We start from the raw sequence: 17,516 nt of genomic DNA on the forward strand, positions 1-17,516 counted from the left end.
AATAATAAACTTTCCTGATCAGTCAGTGGTGGGCTCTCTTTCATATAATTGAATTCTCAGGTGCTGCAAAGCCAGCATAGCTGACATGGGTAGGGGGACAGGACAGGAAAAGAATCTAAATGCAAAGATCCTTGGCTGTTAGAGCTTGTACCTTCTGTTGTTTTTGCTTTATTTTCCTGCTTAAAGAAAAATACAGTAGGCATCAGCATTTTAACAGTCCTATCATCTGACTTAGGGTAGCTTGAGTTGGCTCACTGTTGGGTTTTTTTTTCTTTAGCATTAGCCACATCTCTTGAGGTAGAGCCATTATCAAGCTCCTGGTGTTCCCTTTCCCAGTAATGGTCACAAGGCTTTGGGGAATTCAGAGCTTGAAGCAGTCTAGATTCTCTTAAAATTCCATAGGTCTTTCTTCCTAATTATGAAGCTGAAGAAGAGGTAAAGTGGAACCGTTGAAGAAGCTCCATAGAAAAGCACTTGCAATTAAAGTTTTTGTTCACTTCCTCCAGCTTGAAGCCAAAAACAATACTCCAAGAACTTCCATTAGCCTCTGCAAATCTCCTCTCTCCATTAGACTGCTCTTCTTTTTTCTTCTTGTGATCCATTCTGTGCCCTTCTGTGGATCCTTCTTTCTCCTATCCTGAATTGCTGAACAGGACCCTGCTTTAAAATAATCAGCTAATAGGAGATGACACTGTTGTATGTTTAAGATACTTTACTCTACATGAAACAAAAACAAAGATAATTAATGACTCAAGGTGGTCTGTTTTTACACAGTGGCAAAACCTTAAAAATTTCAATATTTTCTGGTTGTCTGGACACAGAATTACAGAATGCTTGAGGCTGGCAGAAGCCTCCACAAGTCATCTGATCTAATTGCCCTGTTCAATTAGGGACATGTAGAACAGGTTTCCCAGGACCATGTCCAGATAGAATGAAAAATATCCTTATAGAAGATCAGGAGCCTTTCAGTAAAATTTTGCTCCACCTTTTGAGTGAAGCAGTGTTTAGTGTGGCATGGAGAACCAAGAACATAGCTGGAAATAAGCCCTCTGACTTGTACTTGCTAGCAGGCAAAGCAGTACAGTGACATTTTGGATCTTATAGTGTCCTTTAGTCCTTTGCTACTGTCATCTTCTACTCAACTTGGAGCAGAGTGATAGAGTACCACAACTTGACTGTAAGGTGTGGACCTATCTTCTATTCCTACCACTACTTAGAGCTTTTTTGCCTCAATGTGTCCAGGACACTGACAGTGTCCATCTCTATCTTAGACATTTCTCGTTAGTTTGGGGCATGGTAAGTCAGAACTCGCTCTTGCATGAGGAGTGTGTCTAATCTACAATACTTTAGGAACTATTTTGGGTAGACATGAATGTTTCATCTAATGGAAGTGCTGGGAGTTCTCTTTTTAGTGACATACAGTACTCTGTTAGTAGAGATTGCAATGTCAGTTCATAACACTATAGAATGAAGACTTACAAAACTGTTATTTTGGAAACCACTATAAATTGCATGAAATGTCTTGTTTTTCTTTCCCTTAGAGTAGTGTGTAGAAACTGACTGATGATTTGGAGACAGGGATACGAAAGATTGCATCAGTAAGATTTTTTTTTTTTTGCTGAACTTTTTCCTAAACCACAAAGCATTTCTGAAATATTGCTTATAAAACGATGCAAAAAATACCCCACATAATATATTTGCTTGTGAGGACCTGAATAACTCATGGCATGGGTAATAGTGATTAATGAGGTCTGCAAACTGCTGCTGACAAGATCTTGCACAGAAACACAGGAGCAGGGAATACGTTGGCCTTTCATTAGCTGCCTGCCTCCACGTTTTTTTTTAATTTGCATGCAAAAAGTGTAAATATTTGTCTGATACAGAGTAGCAGTGTTAACAATGTTTATTTTTTGAAGATATTTTCTTGATGCTGCCTTTAATCGCATTAAATGTTTATATATTATTCTACAAATTTCTATTTATTTTCACTTCTAATACAAAAATACAAGACAAATGTGTTCTAATGTATGCCTAATTAAATTCTTGTCATTTTCTTTAGGATTTTGGACTTGTTCCACTCTTAAACTTTCCTGCTTTTCAGCTAATGTCATTTTTCTTCACTTGTTTTGATGCAATTCAGACCCAAGAACTTTTTTCTCCTTCCCTTGTTATTGATGGTACATATGTTTTGGATGTTTTTCTTCTATACTCTAATGTTTGCACAGAGATAAATAATTCAGTTCTTTCAGTAATGATTTTCTTAGATCCTCAGACTTTTTTTTTTCCTTTTCTGAAACTAACTACTGATATCTTCTGTTGAATGGATTTGAAAAATGGTCTTTTAACTACTGTTTTTCCTGGAGACCACAGCTGTTTTGAAAATGATCTGATTTCTCACTTCACCTGGAAACACTGTCCTTGAAGATCTTGTAATTTCTCTGATGCTGTTCTCTTCCATTGCAGCGTTCAATTCAGTTTTAGCATCTTCCACCAGCAGCCCTGTTAAAAAGCAAGAATTATTTTAGAGTGTTCTCCATGCAAGACTTTGGTGTCCTGGAGAGGTGACAGAAGATTCTGTAGGACTCTTCAACAAGCATCTTTTAATTATGGCCATCTTTTCCTTGCAGGACACACCTGCCAGCCCTGTTTTTACCTTTGATTCCTCCTCTGGATGCTTTCAAGGAGCTTAACTCTCCTTTTATACTGTATACGCAGTGTTAAGGTTTGCCCCTTGGCTGCCAGGCACACAGCTGGCTCACACAGAGCCTGTTGTCACTTGTACCCCCTAATCCCTCTGCTGAGCTGCTCTTCAGCCATTCATCTCCGTCTGTGCCTTTGACCAGTATGGCTCCATCCAGGTACAGAACCTGGTATTTGTTCTTGTTCAATTTCAACCTGTTACTGATAGGTCAGTGCTCCATTCTGCCTAGCTCCTCTGCAAAGCTTCTCATCTTTCAAGACAGTTAACAGCACCTCCTGGTTTAAATTGTCAGCAAGTTTACTAAGGATGCGTTCCACTCCTGCGTCCAGGTAGTTGGAAAAGTTGTTGACCAGAACTGGCCACAAGCTTAAGCCCTGGAATACTCTATTAGTAGCTGGCTGCCAACAACTCTTCAAACTATACCAATCAATCAGTTCTTCACTCAGTGTACCATGCACCTCTTCATCTCACAATTAGAAAATATGTCCAGAAGGATTCTGTAAAGGACAGTATCAAAAGTCTTACTGAAATCCAGACAAACCACATCCACCATCTTCTCTGCATGCACTAAGCAGGCTATCTTAACATGAAAGATTTCAGATTACTGAGACAGGACTTTTCTTTCCTGAATCCGTATTGGATGGGCCCAATGATTTTGTTATTCTTTAAGCATTTTTTCAATGGCACCCAGGATAATCTTTCTATAATATAAGGTAAGAACAACAGAACTTTGCCTCCTAGAGAGCTCACAAAAATGAAAATGTGAAATGTATGGATCGCTTGTAATGATATCACGTGCATTTTGTTTCTTTTCTGGACATTGTTATCAGTGCATCACTGATTCACATGTGTTTTGTTACTTCTCTGGACATCTGCAAAGGGTAATGAAACACATGCATGTAGATAGTCGAAGGTTTACCATGCTACCACCAAATATGAGATGTTCTTTGTTGTCTCTGATCAAACATAGAATAGTAGGTGAATTATTTTTAATTATCCCTCCAAAAAAGAAAAAAAAAAGAAAAGAAAGAAATGAAGAAAATACTTATTTCTCTATTGATTATGACAGTAGGAAGAAGGATCTTTTCAAGATGCTTAGGATAAGAATCCAACCTGTAATACTAAGAACATTGTAGTATGCTGCACACTGGTGCTTTCAGAGTACAAGTATGGGCTGGGCAAAGAAGTTCCAGCAGAACTGACTCCCAGCTACCCAGGCTGTTCTGTCCATCACAAAATCTCTTCCCATAATCTGCAGCCAGCACTACCAGTATGGAATGAAGTTGTGGATATTTCTGACAATATCTTTGCTTTCTGATGCTATGGTCAGTGACTGTTTTCAGTGATATTTCTATCTCTGAATTTTGTTCCAAGGATTAATTTTTCCCTTTTCATAACAGTGAAAAAGAAACTGGAAAACTAATTTCCAGAGAAGGCAGTGCTTATTTTTATGCGACTCATTATCTACACTTCTGTAAGTCTCCTTCAACACTTGTTTTCTTATAGGTTGTTTCCTCCTTCCCAGTGTTCAGCAACAGAGAACGGTTTGCATGTTGGTTTGATGTTATCAAGCTCACATCCTTTTATGAGGAATTATACAGCAATTCAATGAAGTGCAAGTTTTCCTGTTTATTCTTATGGTTACTTATTACGCTGGATATGAACATGACAGCATACACATTTCTTGTTCCTAGACAGATGGAGAAAGTGATTTAAATTAACCCTTGTGTTTTTAATTTCTGAGCTCTTCCTTGTTTTGCTTCAGTCCCGGTTCAAAGTGTTATGGATTTGGTGCCTGGGATTCTTCTAGATGTGTAAGGGTTACTATGTTAAATCCAAGAGGGTGATGTCATTGACTCTAGAAGCAATAGAATGTTATTGTAATTGCTCCAAACCCTTCCTAAATCTGAAGGAATTGGGGTCCGGGGCTTTGTTCGTTCTCTCTATTTCCTTTTCCTTCTCCCAGTGGTGTAGCATTCTATTTGTTGTTAAAGGAAAACAAATTGAGAATAATGGAAGGTTGAAAACTTTGCCGAAAGGAATGGTGAGTCTGTGCTCAGAAACCTACTCTCAAATGCAACATTGAGTGCACTTCAGTAGTTCTGCCACACAGAGTCGCAATTGGACCTCACTTATTTCTACTCTTTTTCCCATTGCAGGTGAAGGGATTTACAGAGCTAGAGAAAAACGATCCGAAGTGTGGGGGGCAGCTGAAGTTCAAGAAGATGAAGACACTCGTGTAGAAGTTCCATTGGACCAGGTATTGTTCGAACTTTAAACAAAGTTTTCTTTCTTTCCTCACTGGTTGTGTGTGTTCTTCACTCAATTTCTTTCAGGAGCACAAGAAATTTCTTTGCAAATTGATTATACCTGCTCACCAGTGCAGCTTTATTTATGGGAACTTGAGCAAATCTTTCTTTTTCTTTCAGTTGCCTTTTTATTGTACATCAGCTTTAGAACTGATCTGAGAACTCTTAAAAGGCCTCAGGGAATCTCAACTACTTACTGAGCAGATTGTAGTCCATTTGTATTGGTGGAATAATATAAGAACCAAGGTCAGAATTCCTGCAGTCCTGAACCAAAAACATGCCTGGATTTGTCAGATTTTTGTCCAAGCTACCAGTACAGTCTTCTGTTGGCAAAAAAAAAAAAAAATTAGGTACTTAATTAGCCAGATTTTTTTTCATCAAGACTGTTCTGATTCCTGACATAAGGAATGCTAAGTTCTCTCTTTGCACAAAGAATATCTACCTTGGCCTCAGAGTGTTGTGTGCTAAGCACCATCAGGGCATCACCCCTGTTAATTGTGGTTGTCCTTATGGGGTGCTGTGATAATTATTTTGTGTTGGGTTGTACCTGTAGTACTGAAAATGGGGGAGAACATACCACCTGTCATCTCAGTCTGTATTTCTTATGTTTCTTAGTACGTGCTGCCCTAGTCCTGACTGTGCAATTATCAAATTAGGAAATAATTAGCCTGTTCATCAGCCTCTGAAGGTGCATAAAGCTTTCCTTGGGAGTAACACGAAGCATTTAATAGCACATATTGGGTTGTCAGGTCTTAGATTTTTAGACTGACAGCAATTCTTACGAAACTCGAGCCTGGGGATGGCAACTGTACTTCTCCACAGGGATACTATGGCAGGCATTAGAGCTCTGCTCTCTCTGCAACCACTCTTGACAGTTTACCACAGTTGCAGAATGGTGACTCTTACTAGAGACAGGAAAACAGCTAACAGCGCACTGCCACTTCTGTATTTGGTGAGAGCAGCTGCTGTTCATACAGCTGCCAGTGAGCATCCCTTGTGCCCATAATCTTGCAATGCTGGGGATTTGTTTGATGTCTCTAAACTCATGTGCTGAGTCCCACGTGGAGTCCACACATGGAAATATTTTTGAGTTGCTACTGATTTTTTTTGCTACCTGGGCTGCTTTCACAGGGAAATATGCATATGTGAAAAAAGCAAAATTCAGACATGTATACTATTAATAATCTGAATTTAAAAAAAAAAATACAGAAAAACAAAACAAAGCACCAAAATTGTTTGAGAATTCAGGTCATGGTTTATTTCCCATTTTAAAACTTGATGTTTCCAAGGTAATCTGGCAAGAAGCCAGATCTTTCTTAATAGCACTGAGTATTTTTTTTATTCCCAGACAACTGAGATTACTCAACCTTTAAAAACATTTAGCATTTTGCAAGTTCATGTTCTTATTAATTAACATTTTAAATCCTTTTCAGCTCTGTGATGTAAAAGATTTATAGCTTTTTTTTCCTTATCTGAACTGCAGTATCTTATGTGTTATGTGCTAGAAGTATGGAAAAGGACAGGCAGGCAGGGCACTACTATCTTGCATAATGCATAAATATTTACACACCAGCTTTCACTGCAGTGCTGATAGCTCTGATACGCTATCATTTCCATCAGCCACATAAATTAGGTGGTGAAAAGAGAGCTTAGTTGTTGGGTTTTTTTCTATGCACCTTCCCTGTCTTGCAATTTAAAGTACACAGTTGAACAAATGCCAGTTTAGCCATTAACTAAAGTTAGTGTAAGACTGGCTAGACACCTGCTTATGTGTCCTGTTCTGTAAAATGCTGTTTGTCAGTTGGGAATGCTTTAAAAGAACAGGAATTGCTATATTCAGACAAGTTGACAGTTGTAACTGAACATCAAAGAGGGGGGAAAAAAAAAAAGTGTTTTGCCTAAACCCAAACCATATCCTTCTGTTCTGTGTTCTGTACCAAGACTTCAGCTTCTGAATAAAAAAGGGATAGTTTCATTTTTTTTGACATGCAAACATACTCCAAGTTCGTTATTTACCTCCTGGTGGCAGCATCCATGGGGTCTGATGACAGACTCTGAAACCAACTTGCAAATAGTAAGGGAACAGTGTAGTTCTACTGCACCTCTTGATAAGGAGGGAGGAAACAATATAAGTTTCACATTTCAAATGCTGATTAAATATATTACATTGAGTTTGCTGTTCATAATATAGATATATTCAAAGTAGCTTTCTCTGAAAGAGAAACTTTTCCAACTAATACAGTTTTGGAACAAACTACTACTTTATTTATGTAAGTTATGAAATACAGAAGAAGCATTTGGTAGCAGTGATATTGAAATAACACTGGAAGTTTCCATTGATTTATCAGTTTCCATGTGTTCTCTCACAATAAACCCTTGGGAGGTGCAGTAAATATGAGAGTTATGAGATATGAAGTTGTCCAGTGCATGATGCCTTCAAAGAATTCAGACATGTTGCTGTGCCAGTCTTCTTTGCTTTGGGGGATGTGATACTGATTATTAAGATCTAAATGATGTTGAATGAATCTGAATTGTTGTTTGTTTTTTTTTTTTTTTTTTCTACCTCCAGATTCATCATCCAATCTCCTTCTGTGTGTATTTGTAAAAATCACTGAATGTTAAATCTGTCTAATGAGCACTGACTTCAGGGGCTGTTGTAGATGTTCACGCTTTGGGTTCTTTCTCTACCCTTGTACTTTCCATTATTCCAAACATATCCACTGATTCCTGATGCCACTCGTTATTCTCAATTTCCTGGGCTGTGAAGTGATGTGAAATTGAGGGTGTCCCTTTTGGTGTTCTCTCTCTAGGGAGAGTTCATCAGTAGCAGAAAATCTGCACCTTTCATTTACGATTTTCATTGTGGGGTATACGTTTTGCTTTAGAGACCCAAGATTCACCTCCATGAACAGAACAAAACACTAATATTCCTGCTGCTGAAAGCAAAATGTTGGACTTTGCATTGATTAAACATTAAAACAGGCTGACTGCTTGAAGATATATTCCTTGATTAAAAACACTGGAGCTTTTCACGGGGAAATATTTTGCACTACAACCATAAAGATTTCAAAATGACATTTGGAAAGAATAGGAACAAAACTTCTAATATGCTCAAGTTTTGCTACAAGTGATACAGGTGTAATTTAAATTTTCTAGGTCCTAAGTGCCAGCAGATAAAACACACAGGGAAATGTCTTAATTCTACACTCCCTTGCTTTACGCTTAATTTTTTTTAATTGTCTGTGTCCGATATGACAGCTTACTCTATCTGGTTACTTGCAACTCAGAATGAGGATAGAGATCTTCCCTAGCTTTTTCCATCAGATAACTGACTTCTGAAGCTATGGTAACAAGACCTGATCTTTACAGACCTGTACAGTCAACTGTTGGAGGGCCTGGGTTCTTTGTAGTGAAGACTGCAAGCACTGTTCCATTGTAAAATTGGTGCTGATAGCACTTTGAAAAAAGTTTTCTCTCTACGTGCACCTGTCTTTAAAAAGTCTAGGAATTCTAGAACAGGCAATTTTTTAAATTGCTTAACTTCTAAGACGTTTTTCATTCACTGTAGAAGAGACTGTTTGTGGGGGGGGAAAAAATTTTACGTATATCTGCAAGCTTATAGGGCTTCTTTCAAAAAGCTTATAAATCTTCTCACTGTTTATAGGAGGTATTTGTGAAGCTTGGGCAGATATTAATGTACTCTTGGAAAATGTTCTTATGGGAAAATTATACATAACTGTCAGTGAAATGTGTGAAGAGTATTTTACTTAGGTATGTCTTAGAAAATATCTGATCAGGTGTTTTCTTCTATGCCATGGCTTTCTTGTGATTAGGGATTTATGCACACTTCCAGTTGCCACGCAATGAAACTGAGGAATGGATTTTGAAAAGTTTTTTACTGTGCTTGAAGTTACATTGACTTCTAAGTAACTTTGGTTGTACTTTTGGGAGCTATGATCTTATGAAAAATTATACTCTGTGGGTTCAGGTCTTCATTTCTTTCATTAAAGTAAAATATCTGAGCCATAAAGATGTTGGAGTTTAAGGCTCTTTATTGTATTTTTTTGTACCCAGAAACAACAGCACATTCATTATGTGTAAAATGTAGGACTGATGAACCCTCAACTATTCATTTGCTTGCTTTTAAATACTTGAGTTTCGTAAATGATGTAGAAGAGGACACTTGTCACTTAGCAACCTTATCTGGTTCAGGAACAAAACGTTTTCATTTTAGAATCTATGCTGTGCAGCTCCAAAGCATTCCTGACTCCCTTGGAAGAAGGGCAGCTCTGTTCTGGAGCTGATCAGTGCAATTGGCTTTGCACACTCCTGATACTACATTCATGAGGTGTATTCATGCTGGTATTGTGACCCTTAAGCTTTTTGTTGCCTACCTCATTGTTTGTCTGTTGTGCCTGTTAGCCAAGTAAATATTTCCAAATGGTTTCAGTAAAGGAAAATTATGTTTTACATTAATGATATAAAACAATTAGTCTTAAATGATTTGTGTTACTGCATTTTTTAGTATTCTAGTATCGATCGTGTACAAGCCCACTGAGAGAATGCATTAGCATCCTTAGAGGTTGAGAAGTCAAATGCTTCTAAAAATTTCCTTACTTACTCCATTTGAATGATGATGGCAATTGGTACTGTGGCTCCTAATGAATTATAGCGTGATGAGTATAACTAGAATACATCTCCCTTTTTTTAAACGCTCTGGTATTGCTAAGATTAAAAATATCATCAATTGATCGTTACTATTTAAACACAAAGTGAAACTTGGCTTCAGTTAGTTGTGATGTGCAGCTTCAGTTCTATATGCTTTTGATTGACTGTACCTTTGAATAAATATATGCAATTCTTTTTTTTAGTTAGCCTTTTTAGTGATTGTCCATGGCAGGTGAAGAATTGTACTTAGAAATATGAAAATATGATCTGAAAGGAAATTACAGAAGCTAAAGTAACTTCAACTAGGTGACTGCAATGGATCCTTCATTTGGAAGTTGTAGCCAGCTGTACAAGAAGGAATGGTACTCCCTATTTTCTTGCTGTCACAAATACGAGCCTCATTATCAGTAATTCTCACTGCAGGAAGAATGATGTTAGTCTTTCAGTGACTATGATAAAGTGTCCTTTCCTGTAAGTCATTTAGACCTCTATGAAAATTTCCTCAAGGAATAAGCAGATAATCATCTCACATTTCTCCAGTTCTAGGTTTACTGCAGTCAGGTTCAAGTTGTCCTGAGCCCATAACACAAAAAAAACAGCAGCATTGAAGTAACACAGGAATGTTTATTCTCTCTTGCAGTGTATACATATTTGCTTGTTTTGGGCTACAACTAGCTGCATGCTTGCAATGTAAACTTTAGATGTGCTGTTTGCTTGCTATTGTGATCCTGGAATCTGACGCATTAATGTGTTGATACGTACATTTGATAGTCATGTTTGTTTACTTAGGGTAATAGGACTCAGTCACCCAGGACTAGTTTCCTCTACTTGAAATGGCCTGTATGTTTACAAGAATCATAGAATTGTAGAATTACTCAGGTTGGAAAAGACCTTAATGATTATCGAGTCCAACCACAACCTAAACATATTACCCTAACAACCCTCCGCTAAATCATGGCCCTGAGCACCACATCCAAATGGTTTTTAAACGCATCCAGGGATGGTGGCTCAACCACCTCCCTGGGGAGCCCATTCCAGTGCTTAACAACCTTAACAACCCTTTCTGTAAAGAAGTGTTTCCTGATATCCAACCTGAACTTACCCTGGTGTAACTTGAGGCCATTTCTTCTCATCCTGTCACCAATGAGAAGAGACCAACCCTGCTCTTGCTGTGAGCATCTTTCAGATATTGGAAGAGAGCAATAAGGTCTCCTCTCAGCCTTCTCTTCCCCAGACTAAACAGCCCCAGTTCCCAGTCCTCATAGGCCATATTCTCCAAGCCCTTCACAAGCCTTGTTGCCCTTCTTTGGACCTGCTCCAGCACCTCACTGTCCTTTCTGTACTGAGGTGCCCAAAACTGAATGCAGCACTTGAGGTGAGGCCTCACTGGTACTGAGTACAAGGCAGGATGACTTCACTAGTCCTGCTCACCACACCATTCCTGATACACGCCAGGATGCCATTGGCCTACTTGGCCACATGGGCACACTGCTCATATTCAGCTGAATGTCCATCAGCAAACCAAGGTCCCTTTCCATCAGGCAGCTTTCCAGCCACTCCTCTGCAAGCCTGTAGGGTTGCCTGGGGTTGTTGTGACCAAAATGCAGGACCCGACACTTGGTCCTATTGAAACTCATATGGTTAATTGTGGCCCAGTCTATCCAGGTCCCTCTGTAGTGCCTTTCTCCCCTTTGGTAGATCAACACTCCCTCCCAACTTGATGTCGTCTGCAAACTTACCGAGGGTGCACTCAATCCCCTCATCAAGATCGTTAATAAAGATGTTAAATAGAAGCAGCTCTAGTACCGAGCACTGAGGGACACTGTTCATGACTGGCCACCAGCTGGATTTAATTCCATTGACCACAATTCTTTGGGCCTGGCCATCCAGCCAGTGTTTCACCCAGAAGAGCTTGTAATGCATAACTTCCTGTGAGAGAGCACGTTGGCTCAAAGCCTAACTCAGATGCAAAGAGGAGCAGCTTCCCACATCTGTCTTAGCCATGCAGCCAAAGCATTACATATAGAAGAAGCTCTTGCTCTGAATATTCTTGCTGTTTAGAAGGTGACTTATGAGAGTGTGAGAACACAATTTGAAGTAATTTTATGTAAATGTATGGACATTTGGTGTAGCAGTGGCTAGATGGTTTATTGTAGTCTGTCAAATTCTGTGAAAAGGTTCTCATTGACTCCAGGGGTCCCTGAGTTAAGCCCTGTCCCAGAAAGATATTAATATTTTCTTTAGCTCCCTTCTCAGGTTCACTAAAATCACTGGAACGGTAGTTATGCATCTGCAGTATTTAAAAGCTTTGGACCATAAAAATCTTTCTCCCCTTTTCTGTTTTCTTCCCTGTATATACATGTGTATATATAAGACTATTAAAAAATCTGTCTCCATAAATATGAAAATTAAATAACTTTTGCCAAGTATTTCTCAGAGAAGACGGCGTACTTCAAATTATTAGATCAGCAAGATTTCACTACTAAGTGTCACAGTTTTTATGTAAAGACCAGTGTGTAATTTGGTGGGTGGGTTGGACTTCAGTTCCTTCCCAACTGTTTTGACTTCAATCTACAGCTCATTCTGAAATGCATTGTGTGTGGTCATCATCATTTTGAAACCTACCTAGGTTTTCTCGTGCAATGGGGATGATACTGTATTTCAGACCATTGGGCAGAAGATCATTGCTTCCATGTCCATAATCTACTGTAACTTGAAACAAGATTAAATAAAGAAAGCATTTTGCTTTCTAATTCTTACCTGTAAATGTGACATTTTATTTTTGTCCATTTTGCAATTTGAATGTGATACGATGTTAGCTCCCTATGAGCTTCCAGTGGGATTCTGGCTATTGTTCAATATACTGTTTTTCACCTATGTCTATTTTAGACAGGGTAAAGTCTAACAAATATAGCCACTATTCGTAATGTCATAGCAAGCAGTTTTCTTTAACAAAAATGCTTACTTTTAAATATGGGTATGTGATGCATTTAATTTGTCCAGTCCACTCTTGCTCCGAGTCAGAACTCAAAGCTGCTAATTATCATTGTGCACTGCAAATAAATCAGTAGGTGGCGAATCAGTCGGTAGGCTAAATCTACATTTTCCACACTGTCCTTACGTGCTGATAGTTATACGAGTTGGCTCAAGTCTGCTTTGCATGGCAGCTTCTTTGAAAGTGCCTGTAAAGTCTTGGCTTGTTTAATTTTCATTTCAGAAGCAACAGGGCTGGTTTTATATTGAGAGATAGTTAGAAAGGCTTAACTAAAAATCATACAGAAACTATTGTACTTCAAAGAGAGCTTTAGGAGCCATTATTTATACGGTCAGATAACCATGTAATATTTCTAGTAGTTTGTCATTCTGTGGATTATTACAGTGAAAGAACTTGTCCTTTTTGATGCTCTGTCAATGGAATATTTTGCATGGGCTTTGTGAAATAGTCTTATATTGCTACATAAATATCAAAGCAAAAGCAGGGTATCTTGTCAAAAGGCTTCAATCAATTGCTGGTATTCTTGAAGTGGCTCTTACTAATATGCCAAAGAAAATGAGAGAATTGTTTTTGAAATGAAACTGTTAGTGAGAAAAAGAGACAGAGCTTACAAGCTGTAGGATAAACCTGCCTCCTAAAGGAGCATGATAGTAGAATTCTCAATACATTTGATTATAAGAGAATCTATCTTTTGCTCTCAGATTACTTGCTTTAGATTTAGTCTGATGAGGCTGTGTGGGAGACAGATACAATTTCATTCCTATGGGACTTTTTATTTTCATTCAAACTTGAGCACAAGTGCTTAAGTCATCTTGACAGAAGGGGCATTGGTTCACTGAATAGCCAGGTGAACCTTGAAAGTTGAAACTGGAAGACAAATGGCAAAAAATAGACAGCATGTGCATCAGTCTCCCAGGTTGTCACGAAATCATGCTGCTTTATCTCTAGTGATTTTCTGCTTAGTCTTCTTCAACATGGGACAACATTTTATTATTTGATTATTATTTGATTATGTAGGGAAAATTAATTACTAAACGTCAAAAAATTCCTAACTATACAAACCCACACAGAGGTCTTTGGGAAGAGACATTATGGAAGTGATCAGGGGTCTATCTGTCTCATCTCTCTTGCTGCTTTTCTGTGGATGCATAGAAGACAAGTTGTGACCAAACTGATTTGGCATGGTGTGGTCTGGTTCATAGATAAGACTTCAGAACACTTTGTGGGCTAGCGATGCTATTTTAGATTAATATTTTATTTTATAGAAAAAAATATATGTACCAGATACTGGAATATTAGACAGTTCGGAATAGCTGGTGCAAAAATCTGTTGCTGGGATAATTAAATCTAGCTCATTCCAGTTGTTTTAATGTAGTCAAATAGATTAACCCGGTGTGATCCATCTAAATCTCATTAACACATCGTTTGTGCAGAATGAAAGTTCAATATGAGGTGTCAACAGGGGCATCATTTTTCTCTCCATGAAGATAAAGCTCATGTTAGCATACTTACTCCCTAGTAATGATGTAATCATGATTTTGATGTCTGTCATGTTTCAGAATTGCCTTGGAGAATTTAAAAATGCCTTGTAATGTTGCTGCTTTTCCTTTCAGAGGCCAGCAGAAACTGTAGATGAAGAAGAAAATGCAGAAGAAGAAGATGACAGAGGAGAGGAGGAAGCATATAAACAGAAGGAAGAACATCCAGAAGTAAATGGAGAGGAAAGTGGGGAAACTGTTACGAAAAGTAACAGAGGAGAAAATAAGAATAAATTAAATGGGAATTATGAACACAAAACAGAAGAAACAGAAAATGTTGACCAGGCAGAGGAAGAGGAGCTCACCCATTTAAATGGCAAGATAAATAAAGACAGTGGTAGGCTGATGGAGCATATGAACAGCCACGATGATCTCCAGCATGAAGAGGATGTAAAAGAGGATTATTCTGGCAGTCAGGACCAGGTAAGCATCTATTCTTTCAGTTTGTTTTTCTGCATTTGTCAGCTAGTCTATAAGTTTCTCACTCCAGATAAGTCTCGGAGAGACCTTAATAGAACCGAATATGTGGGAAAAGCTTTCTTATCCACATAGATTGGTAACATCATTAATTACATTATATGCCCTCCAACTGAGAAAGCAGATGTTTCTCACTATTTGATGAACCTGCATATCCTACTTTCCTGAGTATGTTGAGCTCTCAAAAAAAGAAATCTTGCAATTTCCTGAAAAGCATAACCATTCCTCATCATGTACTCATCAAGCAAACCACTTCCTCATCATGTTATCCTTAGGACAGAGGACGGAGGAGGAAGAAACCACAGCACCTTGGTTTGTTGTTGTTGTTCTGCTGAATTGATTTTCGCAGAAGTTGCATTTCATAAGGAGAACTTGCTATTACCATGTGGAAGTTTCATTTATTTTTCTAAGAAATAGGATCAAACAATGGAAATGAATAAGGCCTTGAAAGCAAGGTGCTTTAGTCAGGTTAAAATCAAATATCCTGTTAATTCTGGGAAGCTGCTAACATTCTGTTAGCTTAGTTGGAGGTGTGCAGCCCAGAATCGAGCCTTGAATGTCAGATGAACAGAAGACAGAAAACGGAGTCTTTTGCTCCAGATCCAGGAAGACCTGTATTCTTGAGTATTAGGAGCTGAACAAATTATTGCATGTTTTCTGCCTATGAACTGCTGAAAAATGACCCATCCTCTGTTCCTGGGGTCACTGGGAATGGTTTCTCACTTCCTTGCAACTAGGCTTTCTTCTGTTCCTGTATTACACACGAAAACATTTCTCAAGGAAGTTAAAAGAACTGAGTAACATAACATTTTTTTTTCTTCCCATATTCATTTTATATTTGACCTAGCAATGGATTTTTTTGTTTGTTTGTTTTATTTTTAGAGAAGCTGAAGTAATTTATGGCAATGGAGAAAGTGAGTGCGCATTCATTTTAAAAGGATATGTGGGTAACTGGGTGTTTGACCATCTGGGGGGGAAAAGCCTCTAATTTGAGTGCTTTCTCCTTTGGAAGGTGTATAATCTAATGCTAAACAAATATGTTAATTTGATCACTGTCAGAAAACATTTTTTTATGTGTCTCTCTCTGTGTGTGTGTGTGTGTGTGTGTGTGTGTGTGTGTGTGTGTTAAGAATTCCTCATGGAATTTGTAGTACAAAATGATTACACTGTTGAAATGAAGCGAAATCTTAGGTACTGTTAACTTCATCAGGTAACTATCCTTTTTTTCTAGGTTGATTCCCATCATGAAAAAACATCCAGAAATCCAAGGGTGACAATCACTAGCCCACAGGAAAGTGAAAAAAAGGACCAGAGCAATGGCTATGCTGCAGTTGCATAGATACAAGGAAATGTAATCAGTGGGAAATGAAATACTTTCAAGCATGTTATTTTATGATGTATAGCTTAAAATGGAAAGATAGATTGAGTACACACATATTGAGTCTTGAGATGATAATGGCATATAGAATAACAGGACATAAACCTTAATATCTACTAAATAAAACTGAGTTATTTTTACAAGATGTGAAATTTCTGCTGGAATTTGAGAGAAGAAATGTAATACTACTACATAGTAATGTTAGAAACATTAGAAGTAAACTATTTTGTGGTATAAAATGGTTATCAGTAGCAGAGTCAACTATACAAATGACAGTTGTCAAGAAAAAGGGTGAATAAGTTAAATATCAGAACTTCTTTGCATGTTCATTTAGAAAAGAGAAATAATTTGTGACTTTTAAGGATAACATAAGTAGTTTTTCCCATTGAAATTCCACATGATATATTCTATTTCCAAGAGTAACTTTAAGATAGAAATAGAATGCTTTGCTCACTTAAAGGGTAGCAAATAAGATGAGTCCCAATATTACTGGATAGTAGCTTTCAGTATATTAATTGGAATAACTTTTTTTTTGTTTGCATTCTTAAATAGCACTTTTTTTAGCATTGTGAAGATAGGTTGGCAGCCTGCAGTGCTGCAGCTTATTCACACTTGCAACAGTAAGTTTTGTTGGTTGTTCTGCACCAGTTCACCATGCAGTGGATTGTTATTATAGTGAAAAAAGAATAAAGCACAGGTATGCAGCAGGTCAGACACGGAGCAGATCAATTTGATTATACTCCAGTTCAAGTGAAATCTAATTTATTAATGGAAAAAAATGAAGAGGCCCGGATTCAGACTGAAATTAGCATGAAATCATTGTTATCAGTGGAGCCATTTTAATATGAAACACATTAACATAAGATTACTAGTTTACTGTAAAATTCAGCAGCTGTTGTTGTGTTTATAATCCCTTACATAGCCTTAATGCTTGAAAGCTTATTATCATCTTTTTGGTTTAGCAGGTTCCTGATAGGCTGTGGCTTAATTTGCATTAGAAAACAAGCCATTGATCCCCAGTATTAGCTCTTTTAATGACACCAACACCATTACTCTTACCAGTTCTCTCTTAGTAATAGCAATTATTTGTAGATCATGAAATCCAGCCCTGAGCATAATTTCATTAATTATACAAAATACATAGTGAGTTTCCCTATCGTTAATGCTGGTAAATTATGACGATGAGAAATTAAATGTCATTTTTGTTGATTTCGTGCTATTAAGACCAAAATTACATTCGGGAACAAATTGAACTTGAAGCACTGTTTGAAGGAAGTGTAGAAAAATTACTGTGACTGAAACTCATAGAAATATCTGCACTTTTCTACCAACCAGACAGGGAAGCTCCGTCTCAGCCTACCTTCTGAAACTTCTTGTAGAGCCCACCAAGGAAAATGGCTAGTGCTCCATCACCACTCCTTTAGAGGTGCATAGACCAGCAGTCAGCATG

At 37.9% G+C, this 17,516-nt stretch overlaps 1 protein-coding gene across 4 annotated transcripts in view; it reads left to right on the forward strand.

Moving 5' to 3' along the window:
• The window catches only part of DCDC2 (doublecortin domain containing 2), a 54,376-nt gene extending 36,866 nt beyond the window's left edge, over nucleotides 1-17,510 (forward strand). For 3 of the 4 annotated variants that reach the window (XM_010708295.2, XM_010708296.2, XM_010708297.2), the window contains 3 exons: nucleotides 4,861-4,961; nucleotides 14,287-14,634; nucleotides 15,920-17,510. In XM_010708295.2, coding sequence (XP_010706597.1) covers nucleotides 4,861-4,961; nucleotides 14,287-14,634; nucleotides 15,920-16,027 — 557 coding nt within the window. In that variant the 3' untranslated portion in view covers nucleotides 16,028-17,510. The other variant, XM_019613704.1, reaches the window with a different exon arrangement.
• Nucleotides 17,511-17,516: the final 6 nt, after the last annotated feature.

This window comes from Meleagris gallopavo, chromosome 3, assembly GCF_000146605.3.
Source record: "Meleagris gallopavo isolate NT-WF06-2002-E0010 breed Aviagen turkey brand Nicholas breeding stock chromosome 3, Turkey_5.1, whole genome shotgun sequence".
NCBI classification, from domain to species: Eukaryota; Metazoa; Chordata; class Aves; order Galliformes; family Phasianidae; genus Meleagris; species Meleagris gallopavo.